Source organism: Clytia hemisphaerica, unplaced genomic scaffold (assembly GCF_902728285.1).
Source record: "Clytia hemisphaerica strain Z4C2 unplaced genomic scaffold, Clytia hemisphaerica genome assembly, whole genome shotgun sequence".
Taxonomy (NCBI): domain Eukaryota; kingdom Metazoa; phylum Cnidaria; class Hydrozoa; order Leptothecata; family Clytiidae; genus Clytia; species Clytia hemisphaerica.
The window spans coordinates 552,827-572,326 of NW_027103987.1; the positions used below are offsets into that span (position 1 = coordinate 552,827).

General features: G+C 36.3%; 3 protein-coding genes across 3 annotated transcripts in view; 2 read left to right on the forward strand and 1 right to left on the reverse strand.

The window, feature by feature from the left end:
- Positions 1 to 14,754, reverse strand: part of LOC136811121 (ubiquitin carboxyl-terminal hydrolase 34-like) — a 52,950-nt gene extending 38,196 nt beyond the window's left edge. The window contains exons 1-8 of the mRNA XM_067067726.1: positions 14,555 to 14,754; positions 2,100 to 2,172; positions 1,538 to 1,766; positions 1,319 to 1,366; positions 996 to 1,145; positions 623 to 690; positions 257 to 370; positions 27 to 105 (exon numbers count right to left, since the gene is read on the reverse strand). Coding sequence (XP_066923827.1) covers positions 27 to 105; positions 257 to 370; positions 623 to 690; positions 996 to 1,145; positions 1,319 to 1,366; positions 1,538 to 1,766; positions 2,100 to 2,172; positions 14,555 to 14,594 — 801 coding nt within the window. The 5' untranslated portion in view covers positions 14,595 to 14,754. The remainder of the gene's footprint in view (positions 1 to 26; positions 106 to 256; positions 371 to 622; positions 691 to 995; positions 1,146 to 1,318; positions 1,367 to 1,537; positions 1,767 to 2,099; positions 2,173 to 14,554) is intronic.
- Positions 6,157 to 9,401, forward strand: LOC136811120 (uncharacterized). Its single transcript, XM_067067725.1, has 4 exons — positions 6,157 to 7,006; positions 8,174 to 8,340; positions 8,616 to 8,782; positions 9,110 to 9,401. Exons 2-4 carry the CDS (start codon positions 8,175 to 8,177, stop codon positions 9,398 to 9,400), a joined length of 624 nt encoding a protein of 207 aa, XP_066923826.1. The 5' UTR covers positions 6,157 to 7,006; position 8,174; the 3' UTR covers position 9,401.
- An 84-nt stretch (positions 14,755 to 14,838) lies between the features above and the next one.
- LOC136811122 (DNA topoisomerase 2-alpha-like) overlaps positions 14,839 to 19,500 on the forward strand; it is a 26,950-nt gene continuing 22,288 nt past the window's right edge. The window contains exon 1 of the mRNA XM_067067727.1: positions 14,839 to 15,026. Coding sequence (XP_066923828.1) covers positions 15,009 to 15,026 — 18 coding nt within the window. The 5' untranslated portion in view covers positions 14,839 to 15,008. The remainder of the gene's footprint in view (positions 15,027 to 19,500) is intronic.

Genomic DNA, 19,500 nt, shown 5'->3' on the forward strand with positions numbered 1-19,500 from the left:
AGATGATGAAAAGTAAAAGGTATTACTGTGATTAGATTCAAACCAGCCATCCGAACAGCTAACGTTGTTGACATGAAAAATTTGAAAGCAATGTTCAAAACGTCACTGAAAAATAAAGAGGAATTATTTCTAAGGTAACTTGGTACTACTCCGATATTTTTAGTCATTTTCTTCTAGTTAATTCTTTTTATACAACATAAAGTAATACAAAGAAAGTATGAATTCTTTAGAATCCTACAAAAGAATTTTTACTCACATATCGCAACTTAAATTTTCTGGATCTTGAATTTTGACAGTGCTTAGCATAACTTCAGCAGTTGCTCTTGCACTCATCAGTCGGAAATCTTCCTCGTGTGTATTGCACAAGTACCTAAGAGAGAAGGTTATATCTTTTAAAGGCAGGGCAACTCTGCTGGAAGTCAACAAGGGCACTTTAAGTGATGGTTTTCTCCAAATAGGGCTGTTTTTAACACAATTCTTTCTATTTTAAGAGAGTAACCAGTAACCAGAATAAAAAAATACATGATAAATCATTTGAGTATTTTCAAATTTAAACAATCAAGAATATCAATTTATTTGTTGTTCTCTTAGATTTATTAATTTATTAGCAAAAATATAATACTTTGAGACTGGTGAAGTTAACGGTTTGATCATTTTGATAATTGCGTCATCATTCAGCCACACTCGTACCTGTAGAAAGAATTGTGAGACATATACTACATAGTAAAATAGACCAGTGGTATAGAAAGAGTCCAGAAAAAGAATCCAAATTCAAGATTAAGTATTGAAATATTGACCTATAATGGCACCCATAGTATGAAAAGATGTCTGTCTATCTCCTTGGGGGTTTACTGTTCCATTTTAGTCTGAGTTTAGATGGTCAATATATGACAGAACTTATATAAAAAAGAAATGTGCTAAGGAAGCATTCTGGAACTAAAAAAGGGCTTTTTACAAGTTAAACATTGTCTCTAAATAATGAAGCATCTATCTACCTGTGCAACAATGCTGATTAGAGCACCAGCTAAATTGAGTGGCATTATATTTTCTTCAACATCAAAGCACAACTTTATTTTTTCAATGCCCTCATTTTGACAAAAGAAAGCAATGTTTTTGAACAGCAGCTCTGATGCATTAGCATTTTCCTGTAAGTTGGAATAGAAAACTTTATTATCATAATACAAACTATATCAAATTTTAAATTTATCTGAGATGTTTTTCCAATAAAATTCTTTAGGTTATGTATAAAGTACATTGTCATCTATTTGCTAGAGTCTCCATATCGCCAACCCCCTTAGAAACAATATTTTTAACTTACAATCACATCACAATACGATTCAATTGTTTCTCTCTCTTCCACTGATAACTAAAATAAAATTTTGAGATGACAGAATTGTTCTTAAAATACTTTTCTACTCACTTGCAAAATAACTAAATTTGAGTATTACAAAAATCTCGGTAGTTTACAGCAACAAGTACAGCATTTTTTAAGCGAACCAAAATCAATTTTGAGAATCAAATAATCTCTCATACAAACCTCAAAATTATTTTTCACACTTTCATAAGCTTGATAGATTGGATATTGTAGTTGAAATGTCTTGCATACTGCTTGAAAAAGGATCTCGCTTGTTAATGAATATTCATGCTTCCATTTGTGCTTGGTAACATAATGGTTCATATGCTCAATGCAAAAGAAATAAAACTTCCTCATCAAGTTCTCCAAAGGAACTATAAGAGCTGGGTTTTTCAAGAGGCACTTGCATTGTCTAAAAACAAAAAGAAATGAAAAAGTCAAATTCAAGCAGTATTTAAAAGTAAGTGGAATCGACCATTGAAATGTTTTTGTAAAGAAGATAGACAATTTAACAGAATAAAAAAGCACCATTCTTTATTTAGTGGGCACTAGGTATTTCTTTCTGACAGTGATCCTTCTCTTAAATTCTAAAAGTGCCAAAATAAAATAAAAAGAGGTTTCAAGTATTGCCTTTCAAGGATCTACCTTTAAACTTGTAGTAGAATACCCTATTTTAAACTATTGTTGTTTTAGAAGAAAGGATCAAAGTAGTCAAATCATAACAAAAGAATACTGTGAATCTTACTTTGAAAATTCATTTATGGTGGTTGCAAATACAAAATAATCATTTTCCAACACTTCTGTATCCGGTTCTTCATCTAAAAGAGCAAAGAATTTTACTAAATTCAAATTCACCCCTCCAAAAAACAAATTATAAGGATAGAAAAAGTTACCTTACAACACTCATTCATTTTAGGGCAGTAAACAAATATTTTCCTTTTTTAAATTGTTTATGGTAATAATGCCAAAACCCACCTCTCTGGCTAGTTCAAAACACAGGTCACAGATTACTGGTCATAGACATTGGTCATAACTCATATGTTATAAAGACTGGAAAATTCTAGCAAGCACAAAATATATTATAAATAACATACTTTCTGGAAAATATTATTATTAAGATTTAAGGTGACAAAATGTCAGCCCCAAAGTGACAATCACAATTAAGATTATGTAAACAATGACGAGGTGTGTACACCAATTTACAACAAAATGTTTTTTTTTTCATGCTAAATAGGATGATGATAAACAAAAGATTTTCTGTCAAGAACCTTGTAAACATTCATTCAATTTCCATCAAAAAGATATGCTGCATCTTGTGCTACCATTTAAGAAAGTGAAACATGCACCTTCTAAGGGTCGAGCTAAGTTAAAAAAGCCCCCCAAGACTAAATTACGGTAAATATGTAATTTTTTCAGTCTTGATCGGTTTTAAGTGGTATTTTTCATTCTTTGGGCTTAAATTTAAATCTTATTACCAGCCATCCAAAGGGCTTTGTCATGCGTAAACAACACTCTTCTTGATGACCAGCCAGGTCATTCATGAGGGTTATGCAAGTTTCCCTCCACTGATGCAAGTTCCGAGACCCGACTTCACAGTATAATTTTGGTAATAACAGCCTTTTAATGGAAAAAAAAAACTAGAAAAAGTGTCCTTTTTGGCCATCAACGGGTGTTGCCCTGCCTTTCTAAAAAATTGCCTTGGAGGTAAACCAATGCGAGTGGTATAATTTATGGTACTTTCCCTAAGGAAATAAATGCAGGCAAAAACGGTTCCGTCAACTGCTCTAATCTAACTTAGGACTATCTGACAAAACATGGGACGGCATATCGGCCACCATTTCACTGAACCTCCAAAGTCATTTGATTTTATTATTATTATTATTATACAGTATACAAGTTCACAGGCCCGAGGTGGGCCTCTACGAACCGGTTTGATTACAATTCTAATTTGTTAAATATCTAAGTTTGTGTCTTTTCCACGCTTCATTAAGGTTTTGTTTAAACAAGTGAATGGAGGTTGACTCGACGACAAATCGTGGCAATGCATTCCATGTAGGGATTGTTCTATAGTAGAATGACTTTGTTTGCGCTCCTCGAAGACCATCAGCAGCAAAGTTTGGAACGAATTCGTGATCGTGAAATCTGGCTGGACGAGTTCTTTTAACTAGCTTGTCCCGAGTTGTTTTTGGATCATAAAAATGGATATGCTTATACATTTGGACCATATCGCAGAAAAGTCTTCTAAACTCAAGAGATGGAAGCTTGAGTATTTGTCCTCATAGTGGAGATTACGATACTGCGGAATCAATCTTGTTGCTCGTCTTTAGACCCCTTCAATCAGATTAACGCTGCGGCGTAATTTCGGCTGCCATACTGATTGTGCATATTCTAGATGCGGTCTGACGTGCGGTCGTATACAATGTGCAAAATGCCGAAGGACTCAGGTCACTGAAGCTTCTTTGGATGACTCCTAAGATAGAATTCGCTTTATTGACTTGTCTAGAGATATGTTCCTCAAAAGATAATTCAGAATCAATCAAGATGCCTAGGTCTTTTTCTTCAAAAACATGTTCAAGTTCGTTACCTCCAAGTTGGTATCTGTGTGCATGCTTAATATTAGCAAATTTACCTATAGTCAAGACATGGCATTTGTCAGGATGAAACTTTAGTAACCAATCTCGGGACCACTTTTCCAATTCACAGATATCTTTTTGAACAACTAGAGCGTCTCTAATAGAATTGATTATTTTCACTATCTTCGTATCGTCGGCAAAGAGAAATGCATCGGAGACTACCTTTTCTGGCAAATCGTTTATGTAGATAACAAAGAGCAGAGGCCCAAGTACGCTTCCTTGAGGAATTCCACTTATGACATGGTCAGTAGTTGATTTAGCTGAGTTAACCTTGACTAGTTGCTTGCGGTCTATTACATTATATATATATATTACATTATATTATATATTACATGATAAGAATACAAATAGACAACGTATATTACAACTATTATGTATTACATGACACCTTGCTCCTATTCTAGTAAAGATAATATATGTCGTCAAAGAGTACACTTAAATGAAGAGCTGTCCGATTGCGGGCCTTCCGTAAATAAACATCCGGACTTATAGGTGGTAAAAAGGGCGTCGATAGTTGCCGCCTCATTGATTCAATGTTTGTTATTCAAATTAGTGCTACCACATCCGCCCTTTTTTCAACTTCGCGCCATTTTTACAATTTAGTCTGTTTGTTTCTTGATGGAAACCAGTCCAAGTTGTTTCGTATTTTTCCCGCACAAGTCACTTTTATTACAAAACTGTTATCGTCTTAAACATGAGCAACTGATCCAGAATAAAAGGTAATTATTTTTACAAATCGCACTTTTTAATTACATTAATTGACATCTTGACATTACAGCTATCTTGTTAGATGTTTTGTTTTGAGTCTAGCAATAGTTTATCGTTCAACTTGGAGAGGGAATGTCTGTAAACATAGAATTTTTTTTCATAACAGTTATTTTGGGGGTTGGAATTAGGCTGGGCTGTCGCCTTTAGGACCTCTCACGGTACGTGAGTAGGCTTTTAAATCAAAATATAAAAAAAATCCGTAGTGGAACACAAGCAGTGTAGCTGGAACCTCGATATTCCAGGATTAGAAAAAGCTATACCTGTTATCTTTTTTCTTTAAAGAATCAACAAGCCATCAACATCAATAAATTACACACATTCCCTCAGAAACTTTTAAAATTATCTGCCATTATGACTTTCTTGAAGCCGTTCCGAAATTAACCAATCGGGTTAGGTATCGGAATTCCTATGGGAGTTCTTTTCCGAGACTTGTAAAATAGCTAAGTCAGCAAAAAAACTTTTCCCGGGGGTTTGAGGAACAAACAGAACTGTTATCATTCGTTTTTTATTTAACCGTATATTTAAATTTGCGCTCAAAAATACTTTAATAAATAAGTTAATAATATTCAAATATACTATTTGTATCTCTCAGAAAATAAACACTTACAGAACGACATAGTTTATCATTTGGACTACCCCCGTGTTTGGACCATTCTATCGTGGGCGCAAAATAGGGCGGAAACTAAGTAGCACCCTCAGTGCAAGATTGCCGCCTCATCTTTATTCGGCCGCACGAAAACGAGCTAGTCATTTTTTTCTCGCGCGCTCAAGGGGAAAAGGAAAGTGATTGATATTCTTTGAAGAAAAATCGTCAGACAGAAACAAACCCAAAGACCAAAAGATGTATTTTGTTGTTGAGAATCGATCCTGTGAAGATGAAAAAATTTTGGCTCTGCGTTTTTTTCGGAACGCTGAAAAACTCTAATTTCGATCTTCCTTAAGGTAAAGAGGTTGCGAGATTTGGGCCAGCGAGGCAAAAATCGCTAAAAAACTGGTAAAATCGTAATCCTCAAAAATCGAAGTTCCAGCCTCACTGACAAGCTATCGTTACATGCTATGACAGAAAGTATGATTGATAAACTTGGTGGAGTTATAAAAACTGTGAAAATACAGGCCAGATTATCAACAGTCCCATAGCTTCAGCCAGGTTTCTAGGTCCCCCCAATAATTTAGCTCCCCCCAAAAAATTGCCTTGTGCTAGGTCCCCTTAAACACTTGGCGGGGAAAAAACAAAAACATTGTTCTCCCACCCCTGTAGAGGGGTGGGAGATATGCGAGTACAGTACTGATAAATGAAAACTCAATTTTACTTGTATTAATACCGTAAGACGGGGTGAATCGGATACCCGGGGTGAATCGGATAATTTGTTTAATCGCCTCTCATACTTCATTGACGATGTCTTTTTCCATTCTGTTTTCAGATCCCGTTCACTGATCGATCAAGCTATCGGAAAAATATGGCTTCGAAGATTTGGAACATGTTCTTCGGAAATGGAAGAAGAAAACCTTCTGATTTTCGGACCCTTTTTTGAAATGCCGAATAAGAAAAAATGAAGCGACCGCGGTTGGAGATTCCTTTGGCATTGTGTTCTACGAAAGCCAGTTGTATACAATCTTTGGTTCACTAAACGAAAAACAATGTCTATTCTTCGTATTTTCATTTTAAAGTTAGGGCGGAAAATTGTTCGCGTTACAACGCGAATCGCCTTTTCCCACCCATTTTTTAAGGCGGCTTTTAATGCTACGGCACCGAACAGCGAAGACACACTAGATCCAAAGATACAATTACCGCACACTTGCATGTCGTAAACGATTTTTCAATTATATGACGTCATTTATCGTGTGGACAATAACGATTTTTTTAATTATTGCTATGAGAGGTAATAAATATACGTTGTCCCTAGTTCTTTATGTCTCAAATTCCCAAATGGATTGAAAAAGATTTTTGCTGCGTAATGTACTGCAGAGAAAACCCCCTAAATTTTGTAGCATATGAACAAAGACTATTTTTATTATAAGAAAAAATTACCCAAATCCGTAACAAAATGCATATAGTCTATTGGTCCGATAATATAAACGGTGCCCTTTTAAGTTCTTGTAATGCACGAAGTTTTATGGTTGAACCGGGGGCTATTGGGTTATTTCCAGTGCCCTGTTAAAGTGTATAAAATGGCAAGAGTGACAAGGATTTCCAAGCACACATTTTTAAGTGTGTATGTGAAGAAGGAAAATCATCTACATAATACACAAGGTACGTTTCATAGCAACTTTTCATTCAACTTATACTTTACTTTCTCATCCAAAGCTCCCTGCCACAAAAGGCGGACTTGATTTTCGCATCTTTATGGGGAAAGTCCCTATGACTTAGCATTTCCCCTCACCCACGTTTTATAAGATCTTAAGATGGACATTTTCCTAATACCGGGATTTCGAGTCCCGCCCCAGCTGACACACAACGTTATTTTAACGTTCGTCTATGTTCGTTGTGAACGTTAGATGAACGTTAAAACAACGTTGTGTGCAAACTGGGTCTGTTTTAATATTGGGTACTACGACTATATTAGCTGCTAAGTAAATCCCCACATACCCTGTGTCATAGATCCTATGCGGGTATTTCCCAATACACGCCATTTTTTGATAAGAACAATTTTATAAGAGCACGAGGCTGAAATTTGACCAAAAGCTAAGAACTAGTCAACAACAATCTGAGTCTCAATTTTCACAAATTACTAAAAAAGTACTAAATTTAACAGATTTTAAACACATTTATGTTTTTTTAAGTAAAGAAACTACCGCAAGATCATTTACTAAGTCTGAATCAAAATTTACTGGTTCTTATAGAAAAAAAGTGTGTATGTAATTAGAAGGGAATTAGAACCACAAGTTAATTTTCGATAAAAACTGTCATTGGGTATAAATCATTCAGCTTTAACACAAATATGTGTTCATCCAGCCTGTAATACAACGCTAACGGTGAGGTGTCCCCTCCGGGGCGGCCTTGATCGGTCGCAGTGTGTTCGTGCCACAAGGGAATAAGAGTGCCGGTGTAAACAAAAGTGACCGACTCTTCTGCGTGGTGCAATCGACTTCGGTCGTTCTCTCAAAGTAGCACGATCATGCGCTATGACTGATCAGGAGCCATCGAGCCAATGATGGTGATAATGGATGTGCACATTCATAACCTAAAGCTTTTCGTAAGTCATTTGACTCGTTCGCACCATGATTACATTGAATCAGGAGACAAATAACAACCTTTTGTCTCATTGAAAGTGTTAGCGGGATAAGAAAATGGATCCAATGGAGATTTTTTGTAGGTTAGGGAGTTCTGCGTGTCGTTTGTCCTAGTAGTTTCGGGGTGGTCTTGTAGTCGATGTCATTATTATCAACGAAAGTACAATAGTAAAACATTTCGTTTCAGAATGGGGAGGACGTATAAGCGAAAGCTGGAGTCTAAAGCAAACAGGCAATACAATCCAGCAAAACTAGAACGTGCAATACATGCAGTCAAATCAAATGCCATGAAGTGTGGTCCTGCCGCAAAACACTATGGTGTCCCGTACACAACGCTGTACAACAAGGTTAAAGGTAGATAAATAACATCCATTAATTAAAAGCATTACACAATTAATGGGAGCCGCGATAGTGATATTAGACTGTGATGTGTCTGAGTTAATTTGAGCTATCGATCTGTAGTACGTTTAATTTCTTACCCATTGAATGGTTTGCAAAGCCAGGGCCAGGGATTGCAAAAACTAGACCTCTTTTGTAATAGGAAAATGGAGCAATAGTCACCACTAAAATTACCGTCTGAATGAGGAACAACACATGTATTCATATTTATTTATCGATTTATCCATTAGGTACCTATAGTCTGAAGCCAGGTGGACAACCACGCCTTTCCCAGGCCACAGAGGAGTTTTTGGCTGGTCTTGTTGTGGATATGGCCGAGTGGAAAATACCAATGCAGCCAATCGATTTGAGATTATTGGTGCAAGAATACCTTAACCGTCAAAATGTAGTCGACCAGGTAAATCTATCATTAAACACCCATGGATGACTTGGAAATGAAATCTAAGTCCTATATTATTTTTACTCAAAATCTCAATTCCCATTTTTCTGTCAGGCAAGGCACAGGTGTTTCATTGACACCCCTGTCTCAGTGCCTCAGTGGAACTTGCTCACTCAGTGGTGATGAAAATTTCCGATTAAATTCTAATGGAATAGAAGGTCTATTGTTTTCGGCGCAAAAGAGCCAGCTGGTATAGTTTTGGATGGCATCTCCCCTTTTCATTTTCAATGCTGCGACACTGGTGTTCATTCCTTTTCGTGATTTTGTATTTACCGTCTTTCTAAGGTTTTTGGAAAAAATGATAACATGCCAGGCGTGGATTGGGTGAAATCTTTTTGTGGACGATGGCATTTGACCGCCTGTCTAGCTGATAATGTCAAGCCTGCCCGTGGCAAGATTGGACCTGCTGTAGTTAAGGAGTATTTTCGCAACTTGACTGAGACACTTGACGGAATTCCACCAACAAACATATTCAATTTCGATGAGACCAACTTCACAGATTGTCCCCAACGGAACAGAGTAAGGGCTTTGTGTATTTTACATTTACGCCGTCAGCAATTACGCAAAAAAAATTAACTTCCCCTATTGTCTTTATTTTTGCTGACGTCATATCTAAATAATTTCTTAAAGATTGACCATTCGATCCAGATTAGTTTGCCAATTATCCAAAAATCCAATGTTCAGTTTTCATGACGTCATCAATTAGAGCATATCATGTTACCGTATTTATTGCTTTGGGGAAAGTAAGGGGGAAAATTAGTTCACACCTCTGTAGGTAATGTTAATCTTAGTACCATCTTTACTCAGTCAATGATCTGTGGGTTTTCATGGGATCATCCCCCCCCAGGAAGATGGGGGGGGAATCAGATTTTGGTGCCAGGGGGGAAGTGAAATTTTCAAGCTTGATGGGGGGAGAAAGGCGAATAGGGGGTATATTCAGTCCTCTACCTAGTGGGGGGAGTAATAGGATAAATACAGACCTTTCCTGGTGTGTTTGGGCATTCAGGCTTATGAGCCTGTCTTTCTAGGGATTTTGAGAGTCTTTTTTTTGCTATAGTAGCTTGCAAATTGAGGCGAGTCTGGATCATCACTTCGCAACCCTTATACAATACGGCTAGGGGGATTTCCCAATTGGGGGAGCACGAATTTTAAAGACAGGTGGGGGGGAAAGGCCAGATGGGGGATTTTAGCTCTTATTAGGGGGGACCAAAAAGCTGGAGGACGCCATGGTTTTCTGTTGGCTAATGTTTTCTGAAAATTATATTAATTTTACACACTATGGAGCCGGGGGCCTAGACTTACCTGAAAGTTGTTTTTTGATAGAAAATCACCTCTGCTGTGAAGCACAACTGTACACAATTCTATGTACCTTTCCTCATTAGAAGAGTATTTGATTTCTCCTTGTAGGTCATTGTACAAACTGGTTTACGTCGTGTTGAAAACATCTTGCCTAACTCGAAGCAAGCGTTTTCGATTATGTTTTGTGGAAATGCAGCTGGTCACTATATTCCGCCGATGGTGGTATATAAGGCTGGAAATTGTTGGACAACTTGGAAAGAAAATGGTCCAGAAGGTTTGTGGCCCTTTATTATTGTAACACAAACATTTGTTATTTTCTACCTTGTACGCTAAAGTTTACAGGGGAATTCTTTCCATCCCAACCAATACACGCTTTTTTCTATAAGAATAGTTTGGCTGAGGGTCAAGTAGTCTTAAGAAATAGCCGAAATTGAGGGTGAAATACACTCAATGTATTCTTATACTTTTTCAGACTTTACCTCTATACAAACATAAATGTCCTATTTGGGAGTTTCATGTTTTTTTCGCGCACATTTGAAGCTAAAATTCTTTTTCTACCTTAAAGTTTCAATTTAGGTCGAACAAAAAAACCAGTTATTCTTGTTATCAAATAGAAAATGACTATGATCTTATCAAGATTTGTGAAACTCACACGAATCTATTTTTTTAAATGGCGCTTCACGAGTCTTAAGATTGCGGTTGATCTTTTCATATTTCGGCCTTGAATGCATCTAAATTAATTTGCTGTTATAGGCGCCGTTTACGAGAGCACTCAAAGCGGTTGGTTCGATATGCCAACATTCACGATCTGGTTCAAAACCTGCTTTCTGCCAAACATCCAACAGTTTCCCGGCCGAAAGATCATCATCGGCGACAACCTAGGTTGTCATTTTAGTGAAGAAGTGATCACCATGTGTAAAAACAACAACATTGGTTTCGTGCCACTTATTGCCAATTCAACGCATTTAACTCAACCACTAGACGTGTCCGTCTTTCGCCCGTTAAAGGTTACGTGGAGCAATATCCTAAAGAGATGGAGAAGAGACACGCGCTATACAAAGGCTATACCAAAGCAGACCTTTCCAACGCTACTAAAGCAAACTTACAGTAAAATGAAGGTCGAACTTAAAGATGCCTTGGTTTCAGGTAGGTGTAAGGTTTTTTCACATAGAAACTGGCTTAAAAATGTTACCCGAAATTGCAGTGAAAAGAGGTTTCTGTTCTGAAATATGGAGGAAAAAGTTAATCTTAATGTGGTCTTAAGTTTTGGTAAAATTGCACTCTCATGTTTAGATTAAATAGCACTTATGAAGATCCTTTACAAAGAAATTCTTACGCTTTATCTCTAGGGTTTCGAACGTGCGGTATTGTACCAGTGAATGCAAATCAAATTCTCCGTAAATTACCTGGAGCAAACAGAGACGGTGGAGTTCTTCTACATATGGATCAATCGATCCTACAGTATCTAAAGCAACAATTCCCTGAAAATCCCCCAAAAGGTTAGTACAAGTGTCAGCTAGGTTTTTCCTTATTGTCCTAAAAGCAGTAAGCGTCACAGGCAAGCATGTGGAAAATTTTGTTATACTTCGCGAGTACCGACAATCTTCTGTCATGAAATGCGAAATACAACAAATTGCTTTTTTTTTCTTTTAGTAACTTTGAAAAGAGGCAAAAAAGTCATTCCAGGCGCCGATTTCGCCAAACAGTCATCGTTGGCTGGAACAAGTGCTGCAACAACATCTTCATCAACAAAATCTTCATCAACAACGTCTCCGTCAACAACGTCTCCGTCAACAACGTCTTCGTCGACAACGTCTTCGTCGACAACGTCTTCGTCGACAACGTCTTCCTCAAAATGCAGCACCCGTGGCAAAGAGAAGAAGAAGAAGGAGCCTAAAGTGAGCCAACAACACTCCCCAAAGAGTAGAGCCCCAAAGCGATTTCAATCAGACGAACCCTCAACATCGGGATATGCGTTACGTAATCGTGCTGAAAAATCGAAAAAAACGGACGAGGAAGTTGAAACTTACTGCGGACACTGCTTCGGAGAATACATTGCTGGAAAATACAAGTAAGCATTTTGAAATAGCTTTCACCTAAACAAAGTTGACAATTTTTTTGGTAATTTAAAACTTCTTGCGTTTTCAAATACACCTTAATGGGTCAGATAAAGTGTAATTGCAATTAGGTTTTCCCGTTTTATAAAGTCACGGTAAGTTATTCAAAATCACGTGATCCCGCTCCCACCCAATTCACAACGTCTTGTACCCTTGCATATGTCTCCTTCATAAAAATAGCATTAAATACTTTTTACTACCAACCCGATAACCAATCAAAGAATTCAACGGTAACAGGGTCTAAATCACTTCACCTTTTCGCTTTATTAGTTGGATAGCCTGTGACAATTGTGATGAGTGGTATCACCTTCAATGCTCCGGATACCCATACGAAGACGAGGATTACTGGCAAATTGAATTGGACGGTGTTGAATTTGTTTGCCACTTATGTAACTAGCGATGTCTTAAGTCTTTAATATTTTACAAATGTATTCTAGATTTCACTCTTACGTACACCCCTGTCTCAGTCTAACTACCGAAGAAATATATGGGTATTTTTGTTAACAGGGGACCAAAAAAATATGTTATAAAAATGTGTTATAATGGAATTTTCTCATTTTCGGGTCGATTCAATTGCATGAATTTTCACCATTCTGTTTCGTTGAATGAATCATACTTTGTGCGATGTGGGTGTGGTATTATGCCCTTCAGTCAAATATCAGCAGATATGTAAACAGATTGTTTTGTCTATGTTTGGTAACCTATAGTTAATTAACCAGGTATCATTGATCAATCACATATCCACCATTTTCCACACTGGTTATATTAGTTATATTACTATATTTCTATTGTATTTTCTCATCAATGTTCTTGTAAATAATACAGTTTCTAAGAAGAAAAAAGATGTTATAAGGTTATAAAATAACTACATTACAACTCGCAGTGGAAAACCCTTCAATTTTCTTTTCCCAATTTGAACACGTTGGCTGTATATGATATGATTATATATAATTAGATCACTACGTCTGAAAAAACGTTAGAAAACTAATTAATTGTTTTCACGCTACGAGCGTCACTAGAGACACTTTTAATAGCTGCAATCAATTTCGGCAAAACGTAATTTTCGAAAACTGGTATTGCTCCGCCACAAAGTTATAGAATAAGTTTGTTTATGTAACAGATGGCGCCCCATCAGACGCTATCCACTTCACCCCGAAACGAGCGACTCGATTTTCTTGTACTCGATTAAAGATTGTGCCTTGTAGAATAAACTTTTCATAGTGAAATTTTCTACACTCGCGAATTAGACCCCAGTGGTAAAATAAAACGACTTCATTTAGAGGTAGACTCGTTTTGAAAGAACAAATTTTTGGAAAACAGTCGAAATCTATCCGAATCACCCCGTCTTACGGTATTTATGTTTACAAATCTTTTGCTTTTTATATTTGATTTAATAGTAAGATAAGAGATCTTTTGAAATTAGTTGAACAGCCCCCGGAGTCTCAGTCAGATCATCTAGGTCCCCCCAACAATCTAGGTCCCCCCAAATATTTTGGTAATTTTAGCCCCCAGGCTCTTTAAAGGCCAAAATATTTCTTAGCCCCCCCAAAAAATAAGGGGGGGGCTGATGCTATGAGTCCCATGAGGACCCTGCCGACGCACCGGACTGTCCGGTGTATTTGTCCGGTGGCAAAAAGTATCATTTCGCTACACCGGACGCAATAAGTCCGGTGTCAGTCCGGTGTTGCATACAGGGAATTTTGGACGCCGGACATTTATGAAACAAAAAATTAAGAAACAACGGACCCACCGGACTGGCCATGTCCGGTGTTTTGATTGTCCAGTGGGAAAAAATATCCTTCTCCAACACCGGACGTCCGACTTCTTCCTTAAGTCCGGTGTAGAAATTGTCCGGTGGTAAAAAAAATTCTCATTTTACACCGGACTTTCGCGTGTCCGGTGTTCGTTAAGTCCGGTGCGTCGGCAGGGTCCTGTCCCATGTTTCGACCAACCGTCCCAAGCAAAGTTAGAGCAGTTGACGGTTATTGTTTACCTTGACCAAACTGTGGAGAGCATTAAAATAATGCGCATGCATCTGTTTTACGAATTATGGGAAAGGTGTATTGAAATTAACCATAAATTTCTTTTATCTTTTTATATTTGACTATTTTTTTTCTGCTTCTGCTTCTGGTCTGCCGAGCTCAAAATCCCAGGCCCCAGGGTGAACTGGACTGTATATCCAGTGTAGACATTCAATTTCAAAGACCTGAAACAACTACTGATTAAAGGCTACCCCAAAAAATTATTGGGCGTGCATATTACCTTCTTTCCAGACTAGAGGTTTTTTGGGGAAAATTTTGAAATTAAAACTTACATTTTGTCAACAAGTCCTTCAGTGTTTTGCAACACTCCATATCTTTGAGATTTAGGTTATTCTTGAAACATCAGAATAACTGTTCATTTTAAGGGGTATAAAGCTAATGATATGATGATAAAACTAAGAATGGAATGAAAGCTGAAAATGTGATCGTCTGGCTTCTGGCTGCAAAATCTGGAAGTCTGGTTCCATTTCCTATTCTGTGTTTTTTTCCACAGCCGTAAACAACTAAAAATAGTTCTTTCAGTCAATGGTTATTAGAGCTCGAACGCCCATTTAGTGGGCGGGTTCAGAAAATCGACTTTGCTTTCCTTTTTGGCGCGCTCAAGCAAAACAAAACTTAAAATTTTCGTGAAAACTCGTTTCTACACTTTTTTCCAGTAGTATTGCATTGATTTTGGTTTGCTGATGACTTTGACTCGCTTTTGAGAAAGTTTTATTCATAGAAAGCATGGCAACAGCCTTAAAGGTATGTATTTTTTAAAGTCATTTCCAAAGCTGGGCCCCAACCTCTTTGAGAGATACCCTCAACTGCTCTACCATCGCCTCGTCCAATCCATGTGAAATTTATCGCCTGGAGAGATTCTGATTATCTTAAAGCAACAGTTATTAAATTCAACAAATCGTTACTTGCTAAAGGAGAGGAACCAACTGTGTTTGTGGACATCAACATAAAAGGGGTTGCGGAACGACCGTTCCGTTTTCGCAAAGCGAAGAAATTTCGACACTAACAAATTATTTTTATAAGTCAAACTTTTATTGATGATGTTTTCCAACTCAACTCTTTCTTTTTTATAAGAACAATACGAGGCTCAAAAATTAAATACGCCAGGTTTTGAGCAATTCAAAAACAATTTCAGGCTCAAAGTGCAAAAAAGGACAGCCAAACCTTTAAAAAAAACTTGTTCTTATAAAAAATAGTGCAAGTGACAAAAAAGAACACACATGTTTCTTGTGCAATGGCTGAATGACCAACAACAAAGATATTACATAGACCTTTTTTCAAAGAGGACGTCCTATTGAATAATTATATAGTCCAGCCATAGAAACAATGATAGTGTACTTCATCATGCATATTGTAATAATTACGCATGGTTTTATCATTGTTTTTTCTGCTGGACTACATAATTATTCAATAGGGTGGCCTCTTTGAAAAAAGGTCTATTAGGCTTTAGGCTGGTAGTTTATCTGAATAAATTGAAAGAGTTTTATCCCATCTTTTTGTGAGTTTTTGAAACAATTACTTAGCTCTCTATAAAACTTTTACAAAGACAAATTTATCAACAATTCAAAAATTATTATATTATACATTTCCCTTCAAAATTTAAAAGAAAATAGTGCGTAGTTTGAAAGATGATCTTGAGCTTTTCAGCCATTAGAACCTAGTATACAATCTCTCAAAATGTGCTACCTCTTTATGATATCATTCACTTCAAATGTAGTATCAATTTTCCGAAAAGGAATCAGCAGCCTAGCAATAATTTCCAGGGTAACTTATCAAGACTAGTGAGATTTTTTGCGTGATGAAATTTTGTCTTTTTGTGAGTCTATTTTTGCGATATTGTGTGTTTGGCAAAAAGATGTTCCCAATGTTTCATTTATAAAATCAATCCAAACCAGTCCAAACTAATTTTTTCAAGAACCTTGCCTTGCAGCAGAATAAAATTCAAAAACTTCTATAATTCATATAAGTATATTAAAGTAATGCCATTACTATTTATTAGGCGGTAATAATAACAAGCGTTATCTACAATCTTACGTCAAAGAGTTTATGAAAATATAAGTTGATTCACCAGTAAAAAAAAAATTTTTTTGAAAGATATCTTGTTTGAAAATATATTCGAGCTAGCATCAAAAGTAACATATAGGTACTTTTATCATTTAAAGTTGTCTTTTGGGCTAAAGTCATCAATCATGCTTTTGTTATCACTTTATCGTACAAATATAAATCGGCATTATTCTAATTGATGATGATCAAGGTCAAGCTCCAATGTTAAACAAAAATCTCTCAAGAGTCAGCAAGGCCAAGAAGCGATAATGGAATCAACAATCAAATCAAGCCAAATCAAAATGATTCCATTATCGAATAAATATTGAAGAAATCTTCAATGACGAAAATAGCAACTAGTAATTATCATTTTGATTCTGCTTTCCAGTACAGTCTTCTCTTTTGTCTCTTAAACATTATTGCACAGAATAACATGGAACTGGCACAATTTATATTCAGCAGGATGGACCATTTTATTATTCACCATCAATCACAATCTGTTCATACAGTCATAATGCTTTGTATATTTTGGTTTTATGCTGCTTCTTTGTTGTGCACGTTCCCCCACCAAAACTCTGAAACACTGATCGGTCGATCGGTAGCTAAAAGTCACCCATCACATCAATCAAGCTCCTTCACCTGAACCCTGAAGACGGAAGAGATGAAAATAATTATAGTTAGAGTAAAATGAAATAAACACGACCTATATGAATAAAAATAAGCCTGTGGAAAGAAAACATGGCCATATGATATCCATGAAACACATGATGGTCGAGAAAAAAACATTTTGTTTTGTGAGATGAAATCTAATTTAATACAAAAAAGTCAACACAAAGAAAAAGTACTAATGTAACATTCCAAAGGTAGTTGAAACTGTAAAGGTGAAAAAAAAGAAGATTTACCTTTCAATGGGCCATAATCAGTCCAAAAGTTAATGCATGCACCTCATCAAAAACCAAAGAGATTCGTTGGTTTTCAGGGCCATCTTTCATCTTTCATTCTTTGTTGTTTTGAAAATGAAACGCAGAAAAAAAGACTGGGCCCAGACATCCTGGAAGAAGCGGGAAAAAAGCAAAGGAGATAAAGTTTTGGTACTATTACTATTATTTGTACAAAAGTTGCAATTTTCATAAAAGATCTTAAATTATAATAGTCAAAACATAGATTATATTCTATTAAAATAAGTAATTTATGAAACAAATACTTCAAATAGTGCTAAACTAATTTTAACCCCATCCAACACGAAGCAAAGTCGATATTTCGCCATCCCACCGGCTCATTTTCAGAAATTTTCGTACATATACAGATTTTTTTACGCCACGCGCAGATCTAGAGAAAGGATGCTAGACTCCCTATTCGGGCGCTTCGCGCCCTCAAAACGGTCGTTCCGCAAATATGTACAGTGATCATACAAATGCGAGGAGGAAGCTAGCCTGGAACAAACTGAAAACTCTCAGGAATGAAGGCAATAAAGTTCCCATGTATGTTAAGTATCCAGCCACACTAGTCGTCAAAAACAATAACACTGGGAAATATGATACTCACACAATTTTCTGAAAACTTGAGTGACTATGCTTATTTATTATGAGTTTTACCTATTTTATTCAAACACGGCTCCCTTTTTCAATGTCCCTTCTCCTTGTGACTTGGTCTACCCTCGTCCCTTGTTGAAAAGCACCTGATTCTTGCCTGCTGACAGGGCACAACCTTTGTTTTATTCTTTCTCCTTTCTTTTTTTTTTTTTTTTTTTTTTTTTTTTTTTTTTTTTTCTTTGTTTTTTTCTTTTCATTTTTATTTTTTAATTCTTTTTATTATTTTTTTTTTCCCCTACTAAACTTTCCCTCCAATGCCTAAGAAGCCTTCTAAGAAACCCAACCAAAAACGAACTACCAACTACAAACACGGTAAGATATGGCTCCTTTAGCATAGCTACACTAGTTACCAAAGACTGGAATAATCTTCATACTAAACTTAAAATTGACAATCTGAATAACATTTCTAAATCTACTTTTAAATCCCACCTTAATCGCTATCTTTTAACTAAACTTGCAGAACAATAAACGACCGGCTTTCTCTTTTTTTTTTTCTTTTTTTTTTTTTTTTTTTATTTTTTTTTTTTTTTTTTTTTTTTTTTCATTTTTTCATTTTTTTCCCCTTTCTCTCCTCTCTCATTTTTTCTCTCGTACCTTGTCTCATGTAGGATCAGGAGCTCATGCAACCCCTGCTACCTTAGTGTCCCCACACTTGTGAAAACCAAACATTAGGTTACTCCGAGTACACTAGTCCCCCTGACTATTCTTTGTGTGTTTCCCTTCCGTTCTTTTCACTCACAGCAGCCAATAGGATATATAGTTTACTATTTATACTTTGAGCAAACATACATTGATATAAACATCCTACTATATTTTATAACTTGAGCTAGTATTTTTATTTTTAACACAAAAAATGAAAACATGTACATATTTTTAACAGCTTACCTTGACCTGTACATCTTATATTGCATATAGCTTTATCACGGTAAATATATTTATCTATCTCTTATCTATCTATCTATCTAATTTGTGGGACGATTGGTCGAACTCGAAACATGGGACTGTTATGTTGCATATCTCCACTTACAGGGGGGGGTCATGCAGTTATTATATAAACACTATGACAATTACTACCGTGGTGGTATATAAACCAAAATTTGGGAAAACAGTTACTCCACCAGTGGACTAACTGCAACATGGGTGGTGCCTAAGCCCAAAATTGTCGATTTTGGTAGGATATGGTGTACTAGGCGAGCACATTTTTCAATTTTTCACTTAAAATTTTAGGTTTTTAAAAAATTCCGGAAGCAAAAAATTTCAAAAATTTTTTTTCAAAAGTCAAAAAAAAATCAAATTTTTTTTTCAATCAAGGCATGAAAGATATTTTAACAAACTTGGAAAATAATTGAGATATTTAACTCTTGAACGGTCGTTAATAAGACGTACCCAGTGAAATGGTATCAAAAATGAGGAATTCAGTGAAAAAATTGCCAAATTTGCATTTTTGGGGTGGTATACACCAATTTGAGGTAAAATCAGTTAGTACACTAGGAATGCAAGGGTGGTGGTGTCTGTAGAAAATGTCCAAAATTGCAGTTACTCCACATAGTGTCAAGGAGTAACTGCAAGACCCCCCCCCCTGC

Coding starts and splice junctions, on each gene's coding strand:
- LOC136811120 (XM_067067725.1), top strand. CDS start 8,175: ATGGGGAGGACGTATAAGCGAAAGCTGGAGTCTAAAGCAAACAGGCAA. Junction 8,341..8,615: donor GCTGTACAACAAGGTTAAAG/GTAGATAAATAA, acceptor TTTATCCATTAG/GTACCTATAGTCTGAAGCCA. Junction 8,783..9,109: donor GTCAAAATGTAGTCGACCAG/GTAAATCTATCA, acceptor CGTCTTTCTAAG/GTTTTTGGAAAAAATGATAA.